The 13,549-nt window shown below is 46.8% G+C and overlaps 1 protein-coding gene across 1 annotated transcript; it reads left to right on the top strand.

Moving 5' to 3' along the window:
* Positions 1 to 5,770: 5,770 nt before the first annotated feature.
* On the top strand, positions 5,771 to 9,997 carry LOC102271741 (keratin, type I cuticular Ha8). Its single transcript, XM_014480708.2, is given in 8 exon segments — positions 5,771 to 6,262; positions 6,460 to 6,542; positions 7,578 to 7,734; positions 8,099 to 8,260; positions 8,349 to 8,474; positions 8,942 to 9,162; positions 9,765 to 9,800; positions 9,802 to 9,997. Coding segments are annotated over 8 exon segments (1,473 nt in total).
* Positions 9,998 to 13,549: the final 3,552 nt, after the last annotated feature.

Genomic DNA, 13,549 nt, shown 5'->3' with positions numbered 1-13,549 from the left:
TATTCCTACCAGTAGCCCTGTGTATAAATATTACTGTAAATGTTCATAGGACAAAAGTGGAAAAGCTAGCTTAAAATGCAACATTTAAAAAACTAAGATCATGGCATCTGGTCCCATCACTTCCTGGCAAATAGATGGGGAAAAAGTGGAAACAGTGACAGATTTTTATGTTCTTGGGCTCCAAAATCACTTTGGATAGTGATTGCAGCTACAAAATTAAAAGATGCTTGCTCCTTGGAAGAAAAGCTATGACAAACCTAGAAAGCATATTAAAAACCAGAGACACTACTTTTCCTACAAAAGTCTATATAGCCAAAGCTATGATTTTTCCTCTAGTTATGTGTGGATGTGAGAGTTGAACCACAAAGAAGGCTCAGTGCCGAAGAATAGATGCTTTCGAAATGTGGTGCTGGAGAAGACTCTTGAGAGTCTCTTGGACAGCAAGGAGATAAAACCAGTCAATCCTAAAGGAAATCAACCCTGAATATTCAGTGGAAGGACTGATGCAGAAGCTGAAACTCCAATACTTTGGCCACCTGATGCGAAGAGCTGACTCACTGGAAAAGACCCTGATGCTGGGAAAGATTGAGGGCAGGAGGAGAAGCGGGTGACAGAGGATGAGTTGGTTGGATGACATCACCGAGTCAGTGGATATGAGTTTGAGCTAATTCCGGGAGATAGTGAAGGACAGGGAAGCCTGGCGTGCTGCAGTCCATGGGGTTGCAAAGAGTCAGATGCAACTTAGCGACTGAACGACAACGTAGGACAAACTGGCTGCTTTTAAAGGTTAGGTAATGTGGTTGAGGTCAGGCAGCTCAGAAATGGAGGTTTTGGTATTTTCTATTTCTGTTCCTGTGAAGTAACAGGAAATATATATGTTGATCTCTGTCTCTGTTTTCTGGCAGAGAGCTCCTAAAGCTCTTGTGATTTTCCATGTGATAAGAACATCGGGAGCATCTTTTGTTCTACTATTTGATCTTCTACTCCAGTTACTGACTCAGAGCTCCTACATCTCTTGGAATTTCCTGGGTGATAGGAGTGTTCTTTGTTATAATGACATGACTCTTGTCGGGTCCCTGCAAAACTTAGGATGATGGCTAGTCACCAGCAGGACCAACCCATGATTAGAAGCTTGGAACTTTCCACTTTATCCCCATGCTCTGGGAAAGGGAGAGGGACTGGAGATGGTTAATAATTGATCGTGCCTACATGATGAACCCTCCATGAAAATCCCCAAAATGTGAAGTTTAGAGAACTTTCAGTTTGGTGAACATGCAGAGGTGATAGGAGAGTGGTGATCTGGAGAGGGATGGAGGCTTTGAACCCCTTCCTACCTTCCTTAGCCTCTGTACCTTTTCATCTGTATTCTTTATCATATCCTTTATAATATACTAGTAAAGGGAAGTGTTTCCCTGAGCTCTGTGAGCCATGTTAGCAATTTATTAAACACACAGAGGAGGCTGTGGGAACTCTGATTTCTAGTTGTTTGGTCAGAAGCACAGGTAACAATCTGGGACTTGGAATTAGTGTCTGGAGTGGGAGAAGTTTTGTGGGATTGAGCCCTTAATTTTCAGGATCTGACACTTAACTCCAGGTAGATAGTATCAGAATTGAATTGAATTATAAGGACATCTAGTTGGTGTTGCAGAGAATTGCCTAACATGTGGAAAACCCATACATCAGAAGCCAGAAATATTATAAGTGGACAAGTAAAGAAAAACCAGGCATATTTTCTCTAGACAGTTGCAAAGAAAGCTAGGTTCAGTCTTGATCTGCTCTTGGGCTACGAACAGAATAATGGGAAGAAAGACGATGACATGTCTAAAGACTTCAGAAGTGTGGCACCACCCCCATGGATCCAGGGTGGAGACTTGCTACTAATGTCTCCCCTTCAACTAAGGGACCATGGCTTTTGTTGATACACTCCTAGCGTCTAGGCTATTTCATGGTGGGTGGAAAAACAACATTGATAAATGACTAAACTTTGTGGATTATGGGGCTTGGACCTAAGACATCAGATGGCAAAGTTTTATCTAATTGGAAAAAGAAGCACCTTTTCCATCAATTGAAGTCTCAAGTGTCATATACTTAGAATAATAGTATGATATGCTATTATCATAGGCTGCTATGCTCAGCCTCTTCTCTTGAGTCTTCATGGCTTTCTTGACCTATGATTACCTTTGACACCATTTCCTAATACCTAGCAGACATGGCATGCAAAGCTCTCCATATAATAGTTGTCTTTTATCTTTACATCCATCACAATGTGTGATGGTGATGTCCCTATTCAGGGAACAACCCCCTGGATGCCCTCATGCATCTTCCTGCAGCAAAGGGCAGGCATAGAAAAGGTAGGTTTGTGGGTGAGGCACATTTCCAGGTTCTAGCTGGCAACTCCACATCTTTCTCTCCCACTGGTTGAGATACATCCACGTGTATCAACACTGTATCTGAAGATAGCACCCCAAAGACACAGCTCCTCACTTCTGTCTGCAGTAGACTTCCTGGCTGTGGATATCAGTATTCTTAAAGTTAGACTCAGTGCAGAGAACTTCATGCACATAGGTGAAAGAAGGAGGGCCATAATCTCCTCTTTCATGCTCTGTGTTCACCACTTCTTGTCACGGAACCTGGTTCACATTTGATCACCAAGGGCCACGGGGACTCTTTTTAAAGAACTGGGAAGGAAGGCAGTCTTAGGTATGAGAGCTAGGATTCTCACCATACTCACTTCCTTTGAGAAAAATGCAGATCAGTGGAACCAAGCAATTTTACAAGGGAACGTCAGTGTCATTATACAAGATAGTGTATCCAGTAGAAACCCATGTCAAGACCATGGTCAAACTCTAGCAGGGAGGAGCATCATCCAGACATACAAATCTTCAGAAGTGATGTAGTGCAGTAATAAGTGTACTTTGAGATGAAAGATATTATGCATTTTAGCCAATGGAATGAATCCTGTCAGAGCATAAGGTCAAGATACCTTCTATTTAGCAAGTCAAATGAAATGACTTTAAAAGTCTAGTTCTCTGGTTTATAGGGAAGCGAGTTGCTATGTGATGAAGTGGAGGAGAGTAACAAAGGAGTGTTTGAAGATGTAACCTATGCAGATTGCATCCAGAGACCTCTGAAGGATGGGATGGCCTGGCCTGGTGATGCCTCCTAATTATGGTGTCTGGAAAGGGCTATTCATTGATGAACTCTGAGTGACTCTTAGGCCAGAGCTGACTTTTCTGGGGAATGTAGACGGAATTTTTGAATTCTGTATTTCTTCTTGATAGAATGCAAAGTAGTAAAGAGGTTTCATTCGTTATTTTTTCCTGAATTTCCTTCCAAGTCATTTAGTTAGTAAATTGCTTTTAAAGATGTTAAGGACTTTTAGAAGTGAATTCTTTCTCACCTACTAAGATACATTTCAGAATAGTCTGAAGCTCTGACATGTGAATACCTGACATTGTGAGTCTAATTAATAAAAACCTCACAGGAGATAGGTTTAAATTCATTTTGTTGTTGTTGTTTAGTCTGACTCTTTTGTGACCCCATGGACTGCAACCTGCCAGAGTCCTCTGTCCATGGAATTTTCCAGGCAAGAACACTGGAGTGGGTTGCCATTTCCCACTCAGGGGATCTTCCTGGCCCAGGGATCAAACCCTCATTTTCCTGAATTGGCAGGTGGGTTCTTTACCACTGAGGCACCTGGCTCAACCCGCCTGCCAATGCAGGAGACCTAAGAGACGAAAGAGATGCAGGTTCTATATCTGGGATGGGAAGATCTCCTGGAGGAGGTCATGGCAACCCATTCTTTCTTGGAGAATCCCATGGGCAGAGGAGCCTGGCAGGCTACAGCCCATGGAGTTGCAAAGAGTCGGACATGCCTGAAGTGAGTTAGCATGCACACATGCATCTGGAAAGCAGATATATATTCATATATATTATATATATATATATATAGAGAGAGAGAGAGAGAGAGAGAGAGCGGGTTATCTAGTCCCTATAGATGTCTCTATATATCTAGTCTCTATTCTATGTATGTAGTCCCTATAGAGATGTCTGTTCAGTGCTTGTTTAATGCTCAGAGCCCTGCCTAATACTCATTTTCTCAAAGATCTAGTTACAACCACCTTGGGGGCCCATGTTAGATCTTTCTCAGTCCTAGGGGCCTATAGTCTGCCAAAAATTTTGAGAAAATTTGAGACCTTAGCCATCAGCTGTTTTGGTTCCCTGGTACTAAGAGCTAGTGGTGTGTTTGATAGGTATAACTATTTTGGAGATGGAACGTTTCCCCTGGGCATTTTTCTGCACAGTCCTCAGAGAACCCCTACTGCTTTGGTACCCCAGCATTTGTGTTTTCTGGGAGAAACAATATAGACAAAAAAAGAACAATATAGAATATCAGATTCTTGTTTTCTCTTTTAAATTCAACTTCTTGCTCAGTTTCTGAGCCTTTTAATCCTTCTTCCTCTAGCAATGACCCAGTTGTTCTCCTGTTGGGGGCTAGGGTGGGTGGGGATCAAGGGGAATAAGAACAGGCTCTGGAGTGGAAAGAAACATACTGAGGAGAGCTTTGACACTTTATAATTGGCCTGACCAGAGAAAAACAATTTCACATCTCTGGTCCCCAAAGCCTTATTTATGGCAAAACCAATACAATATTGTAAAGTAAAAAAATAAAATAAAATAAAATAAAATTAAAAAGCCTTATTTATTTATTTTTGTAAAATTAAGATAAGAATACCCAGCTCACATAATGTAGGAAGGATATGGACAATATAATCGATAAATCCCGTAAGACACATGATAAGTGCTCCAAAACAGATTAGAATCAAGCAAGTAAGACTGGAAGAGAGACATCAGTGACTTTGACTCTTGCATTTCATGGTCAAGTTCATGTGATTCAAAAAGATTATTTGAATCTCTTATATGAGATTCAAAAAGATTATTATTATTATCAATAATCTTTGTTATTGTTTTTTTGTGCTCACTTTTCTTGGTCTAGATCAGGTTTTCAGAGTCACCCTTATACTAATGATTTCCCAGACACTATTGAAAACACCCATGGCTACCCAAGTTATAGTGCTTCTTGAAGGACAGAAATGATATCGTGCCTAACCAACTGTGTGTCAGGTGTGAGCCTGGCACATAGGATGTATCAGGAGATGTGTGTTGAATGAATGGACTTATCAGAGAAGTCTTACTGCCCCTTAGAGTGGAGCAGAAAGTCAAACAACTGAAGAAAGAAGAAATAGAAAACTTCTCGATAACCAATAAGCCCATAACATCTGCCAAAACCAGTTTCTTCCCTGGATAGGGAAGGCTGGTTGAGTCTTCGCCCAGGTCAGTGCCACTGTAGTTACAGAAGTTTGTCTCTCTTGTTGCTCTGATGACCTACAGGAATAGTCATGTGTTCAGTGTGGACATACCACTAAGGAGGCCAACCATCTGATGACTGAAAGGGCTTTTGTTCTTTTAAAAATAATGAAAAGCTTCTGACAGCCCACCAACAGCTCATCTGATATCAAAGAGCCAGGAGGCACCTCAGATTCATCAACATTCCTCTAATGAGGTGAGGAACTCTTAATGGTAAACTCAACAGCTGAGTAACAGGATGACGGTACAACAGTAGGTAGAGAATCAAGGCAGGGAGGTCAAAGCATGGAGCCCACACCCACTTGGGATGGGGTATAAAAGGGCCGGGAGGGAAGAGGGTTGTCAGATGCAGTGGCTCAGCCTTCTCAGTGGCTCTGAACCTCCTGTGTATCCTCAGTCCACCATGACTTCCTCCTGCATCAGCTCATGCCACTCTCTGGGCTGCACCAACACTCCTGGAGCAAGAAACATCTGCGTCTCCTCCATTGACACTGGAGACCAGCCTGGGGCAGAGATCAATGCTGCCCTTCTGGGCCTCTCGGCCACCCTGGCACATGCCAACCGAGTCCGAGTGGGCACAACCCCTCTGGGTCAACCTAGCCTCTGTCTGCCCCACAGCTGCAACACCGCCTGTCCCTTGCCGGGGACCTGTGACATTCCTGGCAACATCGGAATCTGCAGAACCTTCAGTGAAGGCTTCTTCAACAGCCACGAGAAGGAGACCATGCAGTTCTTGAACGATCGGCTAGCCAGCTACCTGGAGAAGGTGCGCCGGCTGGAGAGGGACAACGCGGAGCTGGAGAGCCAGATCCGGGAGCTGAGCAAATGCCCTGAGTCCACCGTGCGTCCAGACTATCAGAGCCACTTCCACATCATCGAGGAGTTGCAGCAGAAGGTGAGGTGTGGAGCAGCCTGGGTGGGGTGTGCTGGGCCCGAGGGAGGTAGAAGGGCATGGAAGGCAAACACCCACCAAGAGCTGAAGGAGCTTTGGGTTCTTGGAGTCTCCTGAGCATGAACATAGACATCACACGTAGAGCAGGAACCTGGAGCGTGATGCTCTGTTATGTGAACTATCTTCCTGGCTTTGCTCAGATCCTGTGCAGCAAGGCTGAGAACACCAGGCTGATCATCCAAGTGGACAATGCCAAGCTGGCTGCCGATGACTTTAGAATCAAGTAAGTAAGGTTGGGGCTTTCCTGTTGGCTCAGTGGTAAAGAATCTGCCTGCAATGCAGGAGACCTGGGTTCAATCCCTGGGTGGGGAAGATCCTCCAGAGAAGGAAATGGTAACCTGCTCCAGTATTCTTGCCTGGAGAATCCCATGGACAGAGGAGCCGGGCAGGCTATAGTCCATGGGGTCACAAAAAGTCAGACACGACTGAGTGACTAACAAGTAAGGTTGAAGGAGGGCTCAGAGTGACTCCTTCCTCCACTGTGAGTCCCAATGTCCAAATACTTGCTGGATGAGTGAATTACTGTCCTTTTTCTTCCTTATTATTTTTTTTTTTTTTTTTTTGCTGGGGTTCTCTCACTTTTACAAACCAAACTAATAGAAGGTAGATTGAATTGAGTATCTATAGTTTGGTATTAGTCTGTCTTCATTTATGGTTCCTAAAATGGTTGTGATAAGGCAGTCTGACTTCATTAACCAGGAGCAAAATAAAGTGATTTCTAGAATAAACTGAGCAATGCATTGACAGCCACTGAATTTCACATATAAGTTAAGGGAGCCTCTTAGAGATAAGCCAGGGTCCAGATTTACCTATGGAGCAATCTATGGAGCTCTCAGGTGCCAGGTGTTTCCACTAAACAAAGATGAAAAATAGAGATGGAAAAATGTTCCAACATAAGGGATAAAGGAGCAAATCAATGACCAGGCAGTTGGCTATTGCTTATCCTAGTTAACTAAGAGCTCATACAATAGCATGAACCCGGTGTTGGGTCCTAAGGTACATGATCTTAGGCAGGTCAGTTAATCTTTCTGAACCAAAGTTGCGTCATTTCACAGTGGTGAAAATGATTAAGTGCTGTGAATGTCTCACTAGACGGTGAGCTGTTTGAGAGTGGGCACTGTGTCTAAGTCATCTCCAAGGCCAGTGCTGAGCCAAATGAGCAAACGAGGGTCCAAGCTGGTAAAGAGGGTGGGGGCAGGGCCAGCTGAGAGGGGCTCTCCTTGGCATCTCGGTTGACTTGCGCCTTCTGTGATGGAAGGCACGAGAGTGAGCGCTCCTTGCGCATGGTGGTGGAGGCGGACCTGTGCGGGCTGCACAAGATCCTGGACGACATGAGCCTGGCCAAGGCCGACCTGGAGGCCCAGCAGGAATCTCTGAAGGAGGAGCAGCTCTGCCTCAAGAGCAACCACGAGCAGGTCTGGTCCTACAGCTGCAGACATCATGGGGAGGGGAGGGTGCTGGGCAGAGAAGGGAGCGCCTCCCACCAAGGGTCTCCAGGGTTAGAGTCTAGGCTCAGGTGGCAGCAGGATAAAGGACTGATCTGGGCCTGAGAGTCAGACTGGCCCAACGGGATGTGGCAGAGTGGGGTTTCTTCTCTAAAGGTATGCCTTGTAAGATTAGGCAGGTCTCCAGGTGGGTCCTTCCCACTGGACCCAGGGCAAGACGTCTCACATCAGTGTGTGTGGTGTCGCATCTCATGCTGCTTGTTGGGGAGGGGGCTCAGGTGCTCTCTGCAATGCCCTTTTCTTACTGCAGGTCTTGGTCTCTCTGTCTCTGTAGGAAGTGAACACTCTGAAGTGTCAGCTGGGAGATAAGCTCAAGATTGAGCTGGATGTGGTGCCCACTGTGGACCTGGGCAGGGTGCTGGAGGAGATGCGGGGCCAGTATGAGGCCATGGTGGAGACCAACCTCCGTGACGTGGAGCAGTGGTTCCAAACTCAGGTGAGGGCGGTGCTGCAGAGCAGGGAGGGATCCGGCTGCATCTGGCCAGGGAGGTGATCGATCACTTCTCTGTGTGCTCGTGCTACAGTCTGAAGGCATCAGCCTGCAGGCCATGTCCTGCTCAGAGGAGCTGCAGTGCTGCCAGTCGGAGATCCTGGAGCTTCGACGCACAGTGAACGCCCTGGAGGTGGAGCGCCAAGCCCAGCACAACCTGGTATGGTCCTCCTCACCCTCACCACGCTGTGAGGGCCCCAGGCCCGGGGATCACAGCAGCATCCCTTAGATGTCTCACTAATCAGTTTCATTAACAGTTAAGTCAGAGCTCAGGATCTGAGTCCTCTGAAACTTGATGCCTTGTTATCAAGGTTATTTTGACCCAGAGGATGCTTTCCATTAAAAGTCACTTCCTTCAGAATCAGGTGTGGTGGTTTAGGCACTCATTCTACATGATTTTACTGAATGTCTATGTCAGGCCTGGGGGATGCATGGGTAACCATGACACCATTTGAGTTAGGTTTTTTTTTGGTGAAAAGTCTTGGCCGTATTGACAGTGGTTTATCCAGAGCTCAGGAGTGTCCTATGACTTCTTGGAATCTGTCCCATGTGGCTGAGCATGGCCAGGATTTTCACTGCATGATTTGGGGGCAGCTAGGTCTCTCACCCTGTTATTTCCCATTATAGAAGGACTGTCTGCAGAACTCACTGTGTGAATCTGAGGCCCGCTTCGGCACCGAGCTGGCCCAGATGCAGAGCCATATCAGCAACGTGGAGGAGCAGCTGTCCGAGATCCGGGCTGACCTGGAGCGGCAGAACCAGGAGTACCAGGTGCTGCTGGACGTCAAGGCCCGGCTGGAGTGTGAGATCAACACATACCAGAACCTTCTGGAGAGTGAAGATTGCAAGTATGTATGATCTAGGCCAGGGGTCCCCAAGCCCCAGGCCATCCTGGTTCTTGGTCCATAAGGAACCAGGCCATATAGCAGGAGGTGAGCAGCAGATGAATGAAGCTTCATCTGCTGTTCCTCATCGCTTCCATTAGCACCCAAGCCATCCCCTCTTCGCGAGTCCCAGTCCTTGGAAAAATTGTCTTCCACAAAACAAGTCCCTGGTGTCAAAAATGTTGGGGATCGCTGATCTAGGCAATTTCTGGCCATGCCATTCCACAGAGCACTCAAGAGCTTGTTCAAGATCTCATCGTAAAGAACAAGCTTCCCTGTGCGTGCTCTCTCAGTGAAACATTCACCTCTCCTGGTGCGTGCAGACTGCAATGCTGATAGAATGTTCAGGAATGATAGCAGGGTCCCTAAGCCACATTGACCGAGGGACTCCTGGATGTGGAGAGATAGTGAGAGTGAAAGTGGGACTGCTCTGTAGATTCCACTGGGCTGTGTAATTTGTTGCTGGTGGACCTGTCCTTAAGACTTTTGGTCTTACCTTTCTGTCCATCACTGAGATACTTTTCACCTCCCAGGTCAAGCTCATTCTTCTCTCTCTCTCCCTGCAGACTCCCCTGTAATCCCTGCTCTACGCCTGCCTCTAGAACCCTTCATCCCAGCAGTGCTCTGCCTGCCTGCACCGGCACTAAGAGCCAGTTCTGAAGGTCTGTGCCCAGTGCAGAAGATCCAGGCTGCTGGTACCGGGGCTAGTATTGCCCTCACCAGCTTAGTCTTCCTTCCAAAAAGACCAAACCCACTGGAGGCATTTTCACTGAATCATAGGATAACAGATAACTTCTGAGCAGTGGTTTCCTGTTTGTTCCTTAAGCTGTATTTTTTCCCTTTGTTTCCATGTTGTAATGGTCTTTCACTAAAGCTATTGTTTTTTCCCAGTGTCTCTTCTGGGATTTTGGTTCTACTCCAGTGCTTCAGAATCTCCTCAAATTTAATTGTGTTCTTGTATTCAGTGGTCAATAAACCTCCTTCCTGTATGACATGCTTCTGGTGTTTGGCAATGTATGTGATGTGATAAAGAGTCCTGGCTGTCAAGACCTTGGGTGGTCACCGGCCCTGGCATGTCGCTGCCAGGAGTTCTCTGGGGGCACTGGGGTCTTAGCCTCTGGATGGAGGCCCTTTGCTGACATTGGGATGTGTACATACCTTGCCCATCAATCTCAATTGACTGGTGAAGGGAAGCGGTGTTTGTTGCCAAACCTGAATTCCTTCAAAACAGCTCAGAACTAACATGTCCCTACTGTGCTTTTGGCATCTTCAGCCTCTTAGTATTTTGTCCAAGAGCAAAAATCACACAACTCAGAGTTCCAGTCTGGTCAGAGGGAGGTCGTGTTGAGAGCTGCCTTGGCCAAGTTGCCAAGTTTTTTCTTCTTGTTTGAATTGGCCCTTTTCATAGAGGCAGGCTTCCCTGGTGGCTCAGATGGTAAAGAATCTGCCTGCAATGTGGGAGACCCGGGTTCGATCCCTGGGTCAGGAAGATCTCCTGGATGAGGAAATGGCAGCCCACTCAAGTATTCTTGCCTGGAAAATCCCATGGGCAGAGGAGCCTGGTGGGCTACAGTCTGTGAAGTTGCTAAGAGTTCGACATGACTGAGCAGCTAACACTGCACTACTACACTTTCATGAAGGCATGGGGTCCTCATCGATTCTCTTAGACATGGCAGCCCAGATTGGGTTCCGGGGACAGTTTTCTTGGTCCTGGCCCACCTCTTGTTTATATTTTTCTATAGACAGATGCTGGCACTTTTGTATAGGCTTATCTCCTCTGCTGCTGCCTTCGAAGTACTAGAGTGAGGAATGCAGTTGGCATGAATGCTGTCTGCTTTTTGGACATGGCTCTGACCCTGGTCAAGATGGTTCTCAGCCAGACACAGTGAGAGAGCAGACAGGGAAAAGCACCCGAGAGGCTCTGTTCTCTCCTTGCGGTGCTAGTCAATTTAGCTTTTGGCATATTTATGCTGAGTGTGTCCAGAAGAATGAAACTCTCAGGTCTCCGCTTCCTCTTGAACCCTGGTCCAATGACCAGTGCAGAGTCGATTCTTCTTCATGGTAGTGAGACAAGCTGGGACCTGGGACCCTCGACTGCAATGCATGCATGTGTGCTAAGTCGCTTCAGTTGCGTCTGACTCTTTGCTATGCTATGGACTGTAGCCCACCTGGCTCCTCTGTCCATCAGACTCTCCAGGCAAGAATACTGGAGTGGGTTGCCATGCCCTCCTCCAGAGGATCTTCCTGACCAGGGACCGAACCTGCATTCTCCTGCATTGGCAGGCGGGTTCTCTACCATTAGCACTATCTGGGAAGCCATGCACCTAGACAAATGTCTCCTCAGGCAACAGAATACAAAGAAACCATAAGGGACTAAAAATAACTGCGCGCATGCCCAGCTAAGGCAAAGCCTAGACAACAAGAAGCAAAAAGACCAAAAAGACCAATTGTTGCTTCTGAAGAGCTGGTGACAAAAACAGGGTGTCGGGAAAGCAGGGTACTGCAAATGCCCCTACACTCAACACCTCCAAAGGGGTGGGCCAACCATCTAAGCCACTCTGGTGTGGCCCCTGGACACACCCCTATTCTCACTGCATGTTAAGGAACCAGCTTGCCCCTCCTTGGGCAGTGAATAAGGGAACCTGTCAACTTGTTTTGCTCCCTCCCGTGGCTGCAGGAGCCCCATAATGCCTTACCTGAATTTCTTGTCTGGCCTCTTATCAATTTAATTTGATTGCAGGAGGCCACGAGCCCTGGTTGGTGACAGTACCATAGTGTGGGGGAAAAAGCATGTGCTCCAGAGTCAGACAGACCTGGGCTCCAGTCCGACCTCTGTGACACTAGCTGAGTGAAACTGGCCAGGTCACTACACACTCTTGAGACCTATTCCTCAGTGGTAAAATTAGAAACTTTGTACTTTCCTCTCCCTGTTGTTGAGGGATAATCCATATAGTGCTCCTGACATATGGAAGGTGCTTGAGACCTATTCCTCAGTGGTAAAATTAGAAACTTTGTACTTTCCTCTCGCTGTTGTTGAGGGATAATCCATATAGTGCTCCTGTCATATGGAAGGTGCTTGTGGCATATTTGTTTATGGGGTTCCCTGGAAAACTGCAGGGATAGTTTTTCTTCTTAGAGGGACAGAGGAGCTAGAGAGGTGGTCACAGAACCCATTAGCAGCACGGGGGGCCATACATTCCCATGTGGGTGGACTGGAAGCTTGGCTGTATTCTTTGGCCACTTATAAACAATAATGAAATAAACTACTATCACTTCGGGAGCTCAGTTTTCCACTCCAAGTGGCCTGACCAAAATCAAAAAGCTTTCTATGGGCAGTCAGGGGACAATAATGTCCTGGGGGCTCTTGTGGGCTTTCTTCTAACAAGTAACTCAAATGTCAGAAGTTGTAAGGAGTGGCCATGAGTACCATGTGATTGGCCATGGAAGTCTGGCCTGTACCCCACTTGCCTGACCAGGCCACATCCTGAATGAACTCTAATTGTGGGACCCCAGGGCTATGAGGTGTGAAGGAAAAGGCTATTCAGATATAGGGGACTGCAGGCCGGGGAGGCTGGCAGGTGGTGACCATTCTGGCCCAGGACACCTGGACATTGTGCTTTCACTCACATCCATTCTTGCAACCAGAGGACTCAGGGCTCCCTTTGGTACCAAATCCCAAGCCCTCCTCTTCTTACAGGTGATTCTCCCACCTGCCCACTAGGTTCCTCTCTCTGGTCTCCCCGTATCACACTACCCTCATGGATTAGACTGATATGGGCCCTGAATTCAGTATCTGATTTTACTTGGGCCATGTGGATTGATTATTTTTTTCCCCTGAGATTTTTGCTCCTTTGGCTTGGGACCACATCCAGTTTTGAGCCACCTCGTAAGTAAGGCCATTAGTTTTCTGTTTATCAGCCCTGTATTACCAAGGTGCTCATCTGTAATATTTCTTTCCAAGCTTCACGTAATAATACCAATTAAGTCTCTGCCGGCCCCTCCATTCATCACCTGTTTTTTGACTCCAAATGGCATTTACCCCAAATCCTAGCAAAGTGGAAGGGAGTAAGTGTGACTGCCTGCAGGTCCCTGTGGTGGATGCTGGCCCACGCAGAGAGCTCTGGGAAAGAACTCACACTTCTGCTCCCACCACTGTCTATGCTGGGAGGACAAGAAAACTGAGGTGGAATTCTAGACTTTCCATAATACGAGCATTTTTTCATTTGGACACCATTTTTTTGGATGGCCCTTGATATGCGACTCTGAGGCTCCACTTCGTCTTCCTCTCCTTTATAGAGTCCCTTGGACTGCAAGGAGATCAAACTAGTCAATCCTAAAGGAAATCCATCCT

Source organism: Bos mutus, chromosome 19 (assembly GCF_027580195.1).
Source record: "Bos mutus isolate GX-2022 chromosome 19, NWIPB_WYAK_1.1, whole genome shotgun sequence".
NCBI classification, from domain to species: Eukaryota; Metazoa; Chordata; class Mammalia; order Artiodactyla; family Bovidae; genus Bos; species Bos mutus.
This window is presented reverse-complemented; position numbering and strand designations above follow the sequence as displayed.